Source organism: Blennius ocellaris (assembly GCF_963422515.1).
Source record: "Blennius ocellaris genome assembly, chromosome: 21".
NCBI lineage: Eukaryota > Metazoa > Chordata > Actinopteri > Blenniiformes > Blenniidae > Blennius > Blennius ocellaris.
The window spans coordinates 13,454,083-13,466,289 of record NC_137670.1 but is presented as its reverse complement, the minus strand read 5'-3'; the positions used below and the strand labels follow the sequence as shown (position 1 = coordinate 13,466,289).

The window sequence follows — 12,207 nt, the reverse complement described above, 5'->3', positions numbered from 1 at the left end:
CAGGCTGAAAAGTGACGATAATAAATGGCCCTTTAGGGAAATGTCAAGCCTGCAGGTGGATTCTTGAGTTGGGGATCAGGTTTATGAAACATTTTATGAGCGGTTATTAATGTAGCAGAAGAACGAGAGCTGCAGTGGGTAAAAGGCACATGAATGCCCTTTCAATGCATAGAGTGTTCTGATGTGTTAATGGGCAGGATATGAAGAAGTGTATGCATAGTAATTATATCCTGAAGTCTTTGTTTTTTTTCTAACCAGGGATGGAACTTACAATTACTCACATTACCGAAATAAAGTAGTAATGTACAGTAATTTAACTTAGGATGAAAACTAATCATGCAATTTACTTTGCAACATTAAAAGTATAAATTACAACATGCTCAGTCTATTCCACAATTTCACATCATAAACTCTAATACACACATTTGTTTTTGTTATTCTTCTTAATGCACTCGCATTAAAGTTGCAATTTCCCCTCAAATTATAACCACCATCTATTTACATATTGTTGTGATATATGTCCTATTGTAAAGAAGGTGCATATTTATTTTCCACTGTCATCTGGTGCTTCAGTGCTGTTAGTAAATAAATAATCAAACAGAATTCAAAGCTGGATGTTTCCAGAATATTTCAGGATCATCATTAACCGTGTGCATTGTGTACACATTACATTTGTTCCGGTGGAAATGCTGGGATGGCCCTGGTGGTAATTTTATGTTTTGCCTTGTTTTCACTGCACTGGTTTTCCCTTCTATTCCCTCGTTTCCTTGTGTTTCATGTTGTTCTATTTTTAGTTTCTGCTTATTGTCCATATCTGGTTCAGGTCTGTGTTCAGTTCAGGATCTCATAGCTCTGTCCTCAGGTCTCCTTGCCGTCGTCCCAGTTACTCCAGATTAGGCTTGATTGTCTTCAGCTTTGTCTCGTTACTCCCAGCATGTATTTATTGGCTGTTTTCAGGTTTTTCTGCTTTGGTCAGTTTGTCTGTGTATCTGTTCATCATCTCGACTTTGATGATCACCATGTCTGTATTTGTCCACCTGTTTAAATTGATTTGCACTTTTGATTTATTACCAGCTTTCCTGAGTTATTTTGGATTGTTTTGGTGGGATTGACTGTTCTTAATAATAAATCACAGAAACAGTAACAGATACAGAACTACCCTCAAAGTGAAATCAAGGACAAAAACATAAGCTTCTGTTCAAATTACTGTCAGATTTTGGTAAAACTTCCCAGTAATTGAGGCAAGCAAAACAAAAATATGTCTTCTAATCAAAAATAAAACTCCCGAGATGCCTGTTCTCCTCCCTGTCTTATGCTGCCACCATCCTTCAGGTTTCAGTCATGTTTACATTCTTACAGACCCTTGGCCAACTGGACCATTAAATATGAAGGAGGTACACGGGGACTCCATGTTTAATGCATGGTCTCATCTCCTGCCACTGAGGCTACCGCCGCTTTCTCAGGATGCCGCTTTCTCAGGATGCCGCTTGCAAAAAAAAAAACATGCTGTATGTGACAGGATGAGCATGGTGTGGCAAAGTCCAGAGGTAAAAGACGATCTTCAAGTGTCACTAAATCAGCGTATATCCTCCAAGTGGATCTCAGAGTCTGAACAGGACAGAGAGGTTCAGGCCCGAGGGGGTGACACATGAAAGCTGTCTTTGAAGCATGCCGCACTGTGAATGGCAGACTCGAGGAGCCACATGTGCTTCTGTAGAATAAATACTCCAGAGAAGTCTTCGGGAGCCTTTATTCTCATAGTCGATAGAATAAGATGAAATGAAATAGTTTTGAATTTTGATGCTCTTTCTCTTGAATACTATTAAAACCATTCAATAAAGCTTGTTTTGACGAATACCTTCATAAAACCACCAAAAGCATAATAAAAACAAGAGGTGTGAGCGGTTTGGACTTAAGAGTCTTGCTCAGAGGTAGTGGCAGCGATAATCAAAAAATAAAACTCGCCGCCTGAGCTTCACAATATGTGAATGTATGATGCAGATAATCAAGCAATTGTATTGCAGCTTTCCAACACTTAAATGAACTACAAAGAGCGATTTGCAATACGTTTTTGAGACACAAAAAAGTACAAATGGACATACATCCACTGCCTGTATCGTGTGTTAATGTGCACATATATGTACAAACACACACAGAGGCACACACTTGAATGCATACAGACACACAGTCACATAAAGTATAGACACAGACACATGAATACACACATATAGGTTACTCGTAAGAAGATACAAAACGCTCACTAAATATAGTGTAATATATCTTGTAAAAATAAAAGGCACTGTTTAATAGAAAGGTGGCTGAGCTGGAGGAATGGAAAGGCATGGATGGATACAGAAAAGAGATGTTAAAATGTTTTTTAAGATGTTTAAACAATTAACAGTCTACATATTTCGACCGACACAAGCAAAAGTTTCAAATGCCTAATTTCTACTCGAGTACCACCTTGTTGATCGAACGCCACTGTTCCTCAAGTGAATATCTCTACAAGATGTTAGTCCGTCTACCAGATGGCTGTCTCTTTGGTTTCCACAGATGTTTTCTTGTGAATTAAGCCCTCGACACCTTCCCAAAACTCAAACCGACGCCCCGGTTTTGCAGATCCACCCCACCTTCACACCTGCTCCCTGTGCTTCGCTGCCACACCGTCGCTCCAAAACAAAACTGCAATAAGATTAAACTCCACAGCTCTTCACCCGGCGTAGTCTTCAATCAGCGATGACCACTCCACCCCGCCTCCTCCCCTCCCTCCGTCTTCAACCTCTGGCTTGTGATGTAGCTTTGATGTGATTGTTGGCCCCTTGACTTGTCTGCAAGAAGGAAAGTCAAGCCGTAGAATTAATGTACAAGGACACGAGGACATGGCTCTCGGCTGGGAAGGGGAATGTTTTTCTTCATGTTTTCTGGCTTAACTTGGTCCATTTCTTTTGATGAAGATGGTTTAAAAGGGTTCGTTGGCTTTAGTCCATGCTTGTGAACAAATGACTGCAAGCCTGTTGGTGGTGGATTTGGGTCTACACAAGACCACAACTCTGTTAGTTACGCAGTGAGACTGAGCCAGAGAGTTGTTACTAGTGATACAGCGGTGAAGTGTCTTGAATGTTGCTATAGTGAATATCAGCACACGTGAAATGTCCAAATCCATCATAGTTTTGTATTGGATGAAACTTCAGTCAAATGAAACATGACTGCAGGAATTTATTTGAGCTCTACGCCTCGGCTTGAGTTGCACAGCTGCTCCTCGGCTGTAATGGACCAATAACAAGATTTTTATCTGCTGTGAGCTATCGTCTTTCCCCAAACTAGACAATGTGATATGCCACAACGTAGATCGACCTTTTTGACCTTCGGTGTGGCTGGTTGGTCGGAATCCTGGCAAATAAATGGCTGTTTATTCTGTTGTATCTTTGTTTGCTGGTTGGTCTGCTATTAATTTAAGCTTTATTTCTGTCCGGTTAGTCATGAGGACCTTTAAAAACAAGATGTTACTGGTCAGATCCCACGCTGAAGTGGGTTAGCTCCTGATCACTGTTGCTTAAAGTCTCAAACTTTCATAATCAAACAGAATTCACAGCGTGGGATCTCCATTAACACAGATCACATTAATTCTCTGGCTGACTGCTGCTCAGTACCCAAAGTAACTCACAAAACCCCAAAAATAATTTAGTTGGTTCAGTTCACCGAAGTGTTCGAGTGAACCAGGTCACTTTAGTGATAAATACAGCTTTGTTGTTGGTCGATATTATTAATTATGAGTTGTCTATGTCATATTTCATCTAAAAATATATCTTTTGTGCAATTTTAGAACTTTGTTATTTAGTGTGATTGTGTTACATCTATTTGTGCCCGTGCTGCGTCACTTCTCTGCCCTGTTTCTGTAGTGAATATTGATTGTTACTAAAGTCTTACTGGGATGTATAGAATAATTCTGGGGTAATCACTGGGATGATCCTCGCTCTTTGGACCCCAAGATGCAGCTGTATGTGTCTTCTCAGGCCTACATAATCATCGGGTTTGTTGGCACAGGTTTGTGTCATATCTCACCCTTTAAATTGTTTCCAAATTCAACACGCACTGAAATCTTGAAGGCACTCTGAAATCCATTAAGTTGCTAAGAAAAGAATTTGAATTACAGCGGGCAGATTCTCTTCGAGCTCTCACAGTGCATTTGTGCTTCGGACGATATTAATTTTTTAGCATGCATTTATACTTCTGCACTTTCCTTTCACTGTATGTATATACAAATCGGACATTTTTGCAGTCTATTGTTTTCTTATTCCCTTTCACATCAGAAACTCATTTTACAGCTACTCCTAACAGAGGGCTCTCAGATGTCCTGATCGCAAAACGATGGTCAGATATAATCTACTCAGTCGGGAGTGTCACAGAATTTTGTTTTCATGCTGCCGAGGCACAGAGATTAGAGAATATTTGGAGCTGCTCTGTTTAAGCCAGGATGCTTTGCTTGCTGTCAGCTGAAGCTGACAGTCATTCTCTTTTCATCCAAGTCAACAACTCCAATGACAAATGGAAAGTTGAAAAAGGAAAAAAGAAAACAACCACCATGCACATTGACGATTCAACAAAAATAAAGAAAAGTGCGACAATCAATCAATCAATCAATCAATCTTTATTTATAAAGCACATTTAAAAAAACCAAAAGGTAAGCAAAGTGCTGTACATCAAAAACATCAAATAAAATAAATAAAATAATTCAAAGTTAATTCAAAAAGCACAGAAGAGACAAGGCATAAAACATAGGAAACATGTAAAACAAACAAACAAACAAGCTTACTACAAGTTATATGATATCAAACAAGATGAAAATAAGTCAAGGTGTACTAAAAGCCAAAGAATAAAAGTGGGTTTTTAAAAGGGATTTGAAAACAGGGAGCGAGGAAGCCTGCCTGACAAAGCAGTGACGAACACACATGACAAATGAAAAGGAAGAAAGAGCAGAAAGATGAAAACAGTGTAGAATACAGGGCAAAACAAACTGTCTAGATTAAATCTTATAGGATCTTAGATAGAATCTTAAGTTCCTGTTTGGATACTGTGTAGAATTTGCGCCCTGTATTCTTAACACAGTCGAAAAATGTGCTAAATCAGACTAATCTGGAAATATGGACCTTTTAATCTTTGAATATTATACGCAACCATCTGTAGACACATTGTGGAAACACACTGATCTCTTTCCTCTTTAGAATGTAACTATAATCTTCTCCTTTTTGATGATGTAGGCATATTATATGACAATCAAAATATGTACCTTTTTTCTTCTCACGCTTAAATGTAAAAAAGGTATTGAGTGTCGAGACGCCTGTGTCCTCAGACCGGACTGATTGTAATCACATTCTATAACTGAGCGCTGACAAAAAGCTGATATTAGCGAAAAGGACATTGGAAGGTATACATATTTCAATACAGTAAGCGAGCGTTTGGTGTGTAAATGGTATATTATGTACACTCCACCAACTGCTTCAGCCATTGTTGCATTAACTATTCCTTGGGTTGCGTCTCTGAAAGACTCCATACACAGTTTTCTGATGCAAACTTGCGTATTCGAGTTGGATAACTTGGTGACAAGAAGACATCTTAAGTTATTGTTTTCCATTGCTATTTTTGATTGCATTTGCATTAAACAATCACCATTAACAATGAACTTTTGCCCCACCATATAATATGTGCAGGTTTCTTTTTTGTACCTGTTTTTTTTCTCATCCACTGCTGCCTTTTGGTGTTTGATGCGTTCGATCTTCTGTTATGATGATGTTTGAAGCTGTACGTCGTCTTCCCTCTGAACTTCATCTGTGCTGATCTTACGCTGAGCTCCTGGCCTTTTATTCAACTCTCACTTTCCTCCATTTCCCTTGTGAGAAGCTTGTTTTTTTCTTCCCATCCTCATGTTTCATATTTAAACTGCATCTGAAATATAGTATGTGCTGTAGATCGTGTTGTATTCCTCCATAGATGGTCCAAATTCATATATAAACTGTCCTGGTCGCGCAGATTAATGGATAAATCCTTGTAAACAATTGAAATTGCCCTGTGTTATCCAACCAAACACAGAATACATCAGATTTCACACACTCCCTGCAAAATGTGGGAAAATGAATCATCTCATCATGCTGCAGAAAACAGTTTCATTTGGCATTTTAATCAGTTATTGATGAATGAGCTTCTCTGACTCATTTGTCATCAAATGAGGCCTTTAGTTTACTGCTGTATACACCACCGCTTACAGCAGAACTGATTAATTCTGGTTGATTCGCAGTTAAGCTGTGGCTGTATTTTCCAAATAGTAATTGGCAGCTGTATTTGTGCCACTTTGATTGTCATTAATGTCTTCTAATGAGACTCCTAAGAAGTGGCGGAGTGAAGAGCTATAGACATTTTGGAGGACGCCCTACATTCAGCACATTGTAGGCTATGTGTCCCAGTAGAAACCAGAATGTGAGAAAGCAGCCTCATTACACTGTGAATCAAACTTTCCCACATGTAATATAAAGACAAATTGACAGCACAATGCGTCGGAAAAACCTAAAGAGGCAATTACATGTTTGTGAGACTTCCACAATTACGATGTTAAGAACTTTTTATTAAAAAAAAAAAAAAAAAAAAAAAACCCCAGACATCATGTCGCCTAAGGTTTCTCCATTGTGGGATGTTTCTCATCTCTTATCGAAGTTTAATTCAGTCATGTTGTGATTCAACCTGACCTCTAACCGAGGATGACGCTGGAGGAAATGCAGTGGACCCGTCTTTTACGAGGCCGGCTCGGTAATTTATTCAGGTTTTTAAAGCCACTGTGTCCTTTAGTCAAACAGGGAACGAGAAGTCCTTTATTGTGCAAAACCGAGAATCCAGACCCTCTGAATTAATTAGAGAGGATTTGTGTACAAATCATGCGTTAATGATCTCAGGTCGGAGTATCTGCCGTGTGCACGTTGTTTGATTTGCATCCTGTCATACGGGGACAAACTTGCAGGTCCTTCTTTCACCTAGAAAAGTGAAAACTGACTTTAATGTGTTGCTGATTTGACTTTCTGGCTTATAAATACACAAAAAATAGCAAACTTTTATGAGAAATCCTGACCTGACAATCATTTACTTTCACACCAGTCTGGACTATGGGACAACACCTGTGCATATTCAGGGATAACATGGAAGCTCCACACTCGTAAGAGAAGAACCGAAATTCTTCTGTCAAATTCTCCATGACTGCAGGGTTGCTTTTAAAACACTCTGATTGCATACATGAAGAGAAGATAAACATGATGGCAGTCATCTAAATTGGAAGAAAATGTGTCTGGAAAGTGGCCACTTTTAATCACCGCACAAGCTTGGAAAACTGCAGTAGAGGGGAGGATTCAATCTGCCCCTTCTCAAGAGCAGCGGCTTCATCAGAATTCGAGGTGCTTTGTGGGTTGTAGGTCCGCTTTCACAGGACCATTAGAGACAACCTTCCTTCAGCCAGAACAATCACTGCTCTGTGTCTCATGTGATTTTCCTGATAGTTGCATTTGTTGTAGCACAGGGCACTGAGTGCACATAGATGAGCCTCTGTTTTGCAGCGTTGCACAAGAACACAATACCTGGTGTATCTGTCTCATCCTATCTGCAGTGAGGCGAAGTTGGCAGCCGCCCATAGCAGATATGGTATATTTTCAAACAACACATTTAAAATCTGATTGATGTGTAATTTGTACGAGTGGGCACCAGTGAACCTTCTTTAATCATGAGACTTGAATAAGGGTTCATGAGAGAGCCCTCCGTCCCCTATATCAAGACAATTATCTAAAAAGGTGACGGGATTGAGAAAAGGAAATAACTGTAGAGATAAGATTGACAGAGGAAAATGAGGTTAATGCTTCTAATCTTTATGAGTCTGTGCCCTTGGTGTCTATTTGACAAGAATCAAAAAGGGTCTCACGATAGTCACGAATGCTCAGAATAGCAATGAACCCTAAATATTCAAAATGCTTATGATATTATCCTCTTTAGGATCATGGTGAATTTGATCACGGCTGTCTTTCAGCAAAGGCATGATACACGCTGAACAGGTACCCAGTCCATCACAGAGAATGGTAATCATGTATACAATATGTTGAAAGGTGATGACAAAGCATTTAAAAATCAGAGCACCAGACTCTGTAAATACAAGTAATTAAACTGGCCAAAGCAGGGTAATTCATTGACTTATTAGAGAACTGTTTTTACATTTAAAAATAATCTGCCTTTAATTGCCTTCATCTCCACATTTCAATTGTCATTACAGAGCCTCTGAACTCTTCAACGTGCTCCATTTGTTTGCCTGGGTTGAAGGCCAACTGTAATAAAGAGCGCTGCTTCGTTTCAGCTCATATTCCTCTCCTTATCTAATCCCATTCAGCCTCACGCTTCAGGAAATAGGAATGCCTCCTGGTAATGAAGAAATACATTAATGGCGCTACAAAATGGCTTGGCTGTACAAAGGCTGGTTTCTCCTTCAGTAATTCCTGCAACATCTTTCTGCAGCGCTCACGTTTATTTATGTGAATAGTCCCCGCAGATGCATTTGGTAATGACTGCACACTGTTAAATGATATTTTTAGTGAAAGTACACAGTATGACGTTTTTGTGCATCTAAATTAAATCAGGGCATTAAGGTAAGCAGACGCATTGTGCTGTGCAGGCATTTAGTCCACCTACCCAACGTAAATATGACTCTACCAAAGTATGAGTTTGTGCTTGCATGTACTATTGTTAGAGCACAATAGGACACAAAAACTAACAACTACAAGTGACAAAAGAAGAATATTGCAGTGAATTGCAAGTCTACAGGAAGTCTCTTTACACTGAGCTATTTCTAACAATTCACCTTCATCCTTTTTTGTCAGACCAGCAAGAACATGCCTGGTTTGATTGTGGCCCTGGGAGCATTTCTGAGTTTCTTCCCCGTGTACGTGCAGGTTTTGTCTGGTCACTCATCACAGTACAAAAGCATGCATTTGAGGCCAATAGGTGCCATGTTCAAACGCAGGTGACCGTTTGCACTTTGATGGCCTGGTAACCTAAAGAGTACAAGTTGGGTAAACTGGTGTAGAATCTGAATTCTTATAGTCTGGCTTTATAACACTCAACACCTTGTGCAGGTTTTTTTTTCCTTCTTGTGGAATCACGGATTGATGACCACATACACAGGCTCTCACCTTTACTCAGAAAACTGTACATTTTAACATCAATATGACAAAAAGCAGGACTCAATCAAGGCGTGGGCAGCGCATCTTTTTCAATTTTACTTGCAACTCATGCCTTAATAATTAATCCCATGTTTTTCTCCTGGTGCTCTGCTGCCACCTGTAGGTCAGTTTTAGTACAGTATCCCTCCATCTGTGAGTTAAATGGAAACCAGAAATGCACATATGTTTATCATAAATTACTTGTTACTGTCATTTACATGATTTTTAAGGGAAATAAACAAGCTACAAATGTATGTATGTACGTACCATTTTAGAGTCCATCAAAAAAGTGTGATGTTAACATTAAATGGGGACGGGAGTGTAGTAACCACAAAGAACTATTTGTTTTGTCCAAATTTATTACTTTCAAAAACATCGAATCTGACAACACAAACATATTTTGGATTCATTTCTTTGCAGTTTCCTCTTCCTTTGACAGCATCTTCATCATCTCTTCTTTCTTGGCCAGGAGACGCTCTTCTCTGCGTTTGCGAGCCTCCTTGGTCTTCGAGCGACGAGCCTCAGCCTGGTCACTGAGTGGTTAAAAAGAAGCAGAGAATAACATTTATATAAAAAGGTAAAACAAAGCCCTGAGACCTCCGTAAGAGGAAAGTGTTGTTTTAAAAAAAAAATTAACTGTAAAATGACTTACGCCAGGAGCTTCCTGCGAGCCTTGTCTGCCTTCAGCTTATGGATGTGCTCCATCAGGATGCGTTTGTTTTTGAAGACGTTACCCTTGGCCCTCAGGTAAAGACTGTGGTACCTGGGGACAAAAGATAATACCTCAGCACGCATCATCCTCAAGTTGGAATTGAAACTACCCTGGCTTAATCAGCATGACTGAGCACATTCACACTTACATGTGCCTGTCAATTTTCTTGGATTCCCTGTAACGGCGGAGCAGACGACGCAGGATTCTCATGCGTCGCATCCAAGAAAGCTTCTCTGGCATACGAGCATTGGCTGTACCCTTTCTCTTACCTGGAACAGAAACACAGCGGCATTTAATCTCAAAATAAAACGGATTGCTGCAAGGACCCAAAATTTTAAAAACATAGCTCCTCGGTGTGATTATCTAAAGCTAAGAGTGAAGTTTGTAAATCACAAAAAAATTTGTTTTAATGCAAAACTAGTTGAATGATCACTACAAGTTAAATCACTAACCGTAGCCCATGTGACGTCCTTTGCGGCGTGCCAGTGTGTTCTTGCGGCAGCGAGCGCGGGAATGAACAGTAACGGGTTTCCTGATGATCAATCCATCCTTCACCAGTTTTCGGATCTGCTGACCTGTAGTGCAAACAATTTGATGAAGGCATACATTAAAAAAAACAAAGACCAAATGACTCCAACCTCTAAATGGACCGAAACTTTTTCAATTCAAGGGGGAAGCTACTCACGAGAGTTTGCATTGGCAATCTCATTGGTTTCGTTGGGGTCCAACCACACCTTCTTCTTGCCGCAGCGCAAGACGCTGGAGGCCAAGCGCTTCTGGAGCCTGAGCATGCTGAAATAGGAGAGACACGTCAGGTAGAATAGACTTTAATAGAACCTGACCTCTTCAGGATGCAAGTTTGAACAATTTCATGCTCACAGTAATGCTTTGGAGCCAATCAGAATTGGTTAACTTTCATGAGTGCATCGCTGATCTTCAGCCTTTGGGACTTTGAAAACTTACAATATTGAAGTTCTTTTATTTGAAGGATATATACATGTTGTAGTGATGGAACACTTTTTTAGGTCATTATGTAGGCTATTCATAGATCATGGTCCTTGGGTTTGGCACCTTTAGGTTAGATGACTAAATACATCAAACCTAACAAAAGGAGCCATAATTTACTAATTTGTTGTGATTGTCTTCAGTCAATTTGCAACCATTTTGCATGACTCGGAGCTTTCTCATTTGTCTCTATGGTCAACCTTTAACATCCTTTTGACATTTAAGTCACACTCGTCTTGTGTTTTAGAGAACCATGTTTTGTCTCTTTGCAGTCATCTTGTACATTAGGTCATTTTACAATAAATGTATCCTGAAAAGGCATTTTGCTTGTGATACTTTGACGACAATTATTCATGTCAACAGAATCGCAAACGTATGTTGTTATTCAGGTGTAGTTATTACAGAATACAATCGCGACGTTGCTAATAAGACGAATGGTATTGATCTACAAGTTTAGTTAACAACCAAAACCACATACAGGAAGCCATTCACATACTTTACAATACACACAAAACAATTTATTCCAGTTGAGGACTGTTGCAGCTTCAGTACCGTGTTGTGGCATGTCCCGGTTAGCATAGCTTGATTAGCTTAGCAAAGCAGGCCCATTACATACATCCGCATAAAACCAAATCCTGTACTCAAAATTGAACAGGATCATAGCCTTCCCCGTGGTCTTAGAGAACGATACAAAGCACATTACGGCCACTTCGGTAGGATTAAAAGCCAACTTCAAGCAGTTTCAGACGGCAATCTTACCTCATGGCTGCCGTTAGTGAGATAGACGACGAAAATAGACTGACTAAGACCGTACCATTGCAGAATCGTCATAGGTGATCCAACTGCGGCTGAGCAGAAATAAACTCAAAACTTCTGTTATAAATGAGCATTTAATGAAATTTTTCTAAAATCATACCTCATAAATAGTACCCCCTTTGTTATATTTTGTATTATTTAATTCTGCAAAGTCTCACTGACTTTGCTGTATTGGTCATGATATTCCCATAGTGGTACGGTCTACTAGTGTGCGTTGAAATGTAATATATTTTATATATTTGGAATTTGCAGAAAAATAACATTTTTAAGAAACAAAAACTCAAAAGACTATTTTCATTCTGTTAAGATATTTGAATTGAAGTGTTGATAGACGAATAAACATAATTATTTCCATCAAAACCTATGTCATAAAACAAAAATGTGAAATACTTGTGAAATAACCAATCCCATAAAACCAGGATTACATTTGTCCGA

At 39.4% G+C, this 12,207-nt stretch overlaps 1 protein-coding gene across 1 annotated transcript; it reads right to left on the bottom strand.

Moving 5' to 3' along the window:
• Positions 1–9,580: 9,580 nt before the first annotated feature.
• On the bottom strand, positions 9,581–11,763 carry LOC308145288 (large ribosomal subunit protein eL19-like). The gene is made up of 6 exons (XM_080516669.1): positions 11,716–11,763; positions 10,637–10,743; positions 10,404–10,526; positions 10,100–10,220; positions 9,892–10,002; positions 9,581–9,772 (listed from the first exon to the last, which is right to left on the bottom strand). The coding sequence occupies exons 1-6, from the start codon at positions 11,718–11,720 to the stop codon at positions 9,646–9,648; spliced, it is 594 nt and encodes a 197-aa protein (XP_080372795.1). The 5' UTR covers positions 11,721–11,763; the 3' UTR covers positions 9,581–9,645.
• Between the last annotated feature and the right edge of the window lie 444 nt (positions 11,764–12,207).

Bases quoted from the DNA above. Each gene is read 5' to 3' on its own strand.
- LOC308145288 (XM_080516669.1), bottom strand. The intron at 10,221-10,403 runs GTTAGTGATTTA...TTTCTGTTCCAG, and splicing joins AGGACGTCACATGGGCTACG to GTAAGAGAAAGGGTACAGCC. The intron at 10,003-10,099 runs GTAAGTGTGAAT...TTTTGTCCCCAG, and splicing joins AAGAAAATTGACAGGCACAT to GTACCACAGTCTTTACCTGA.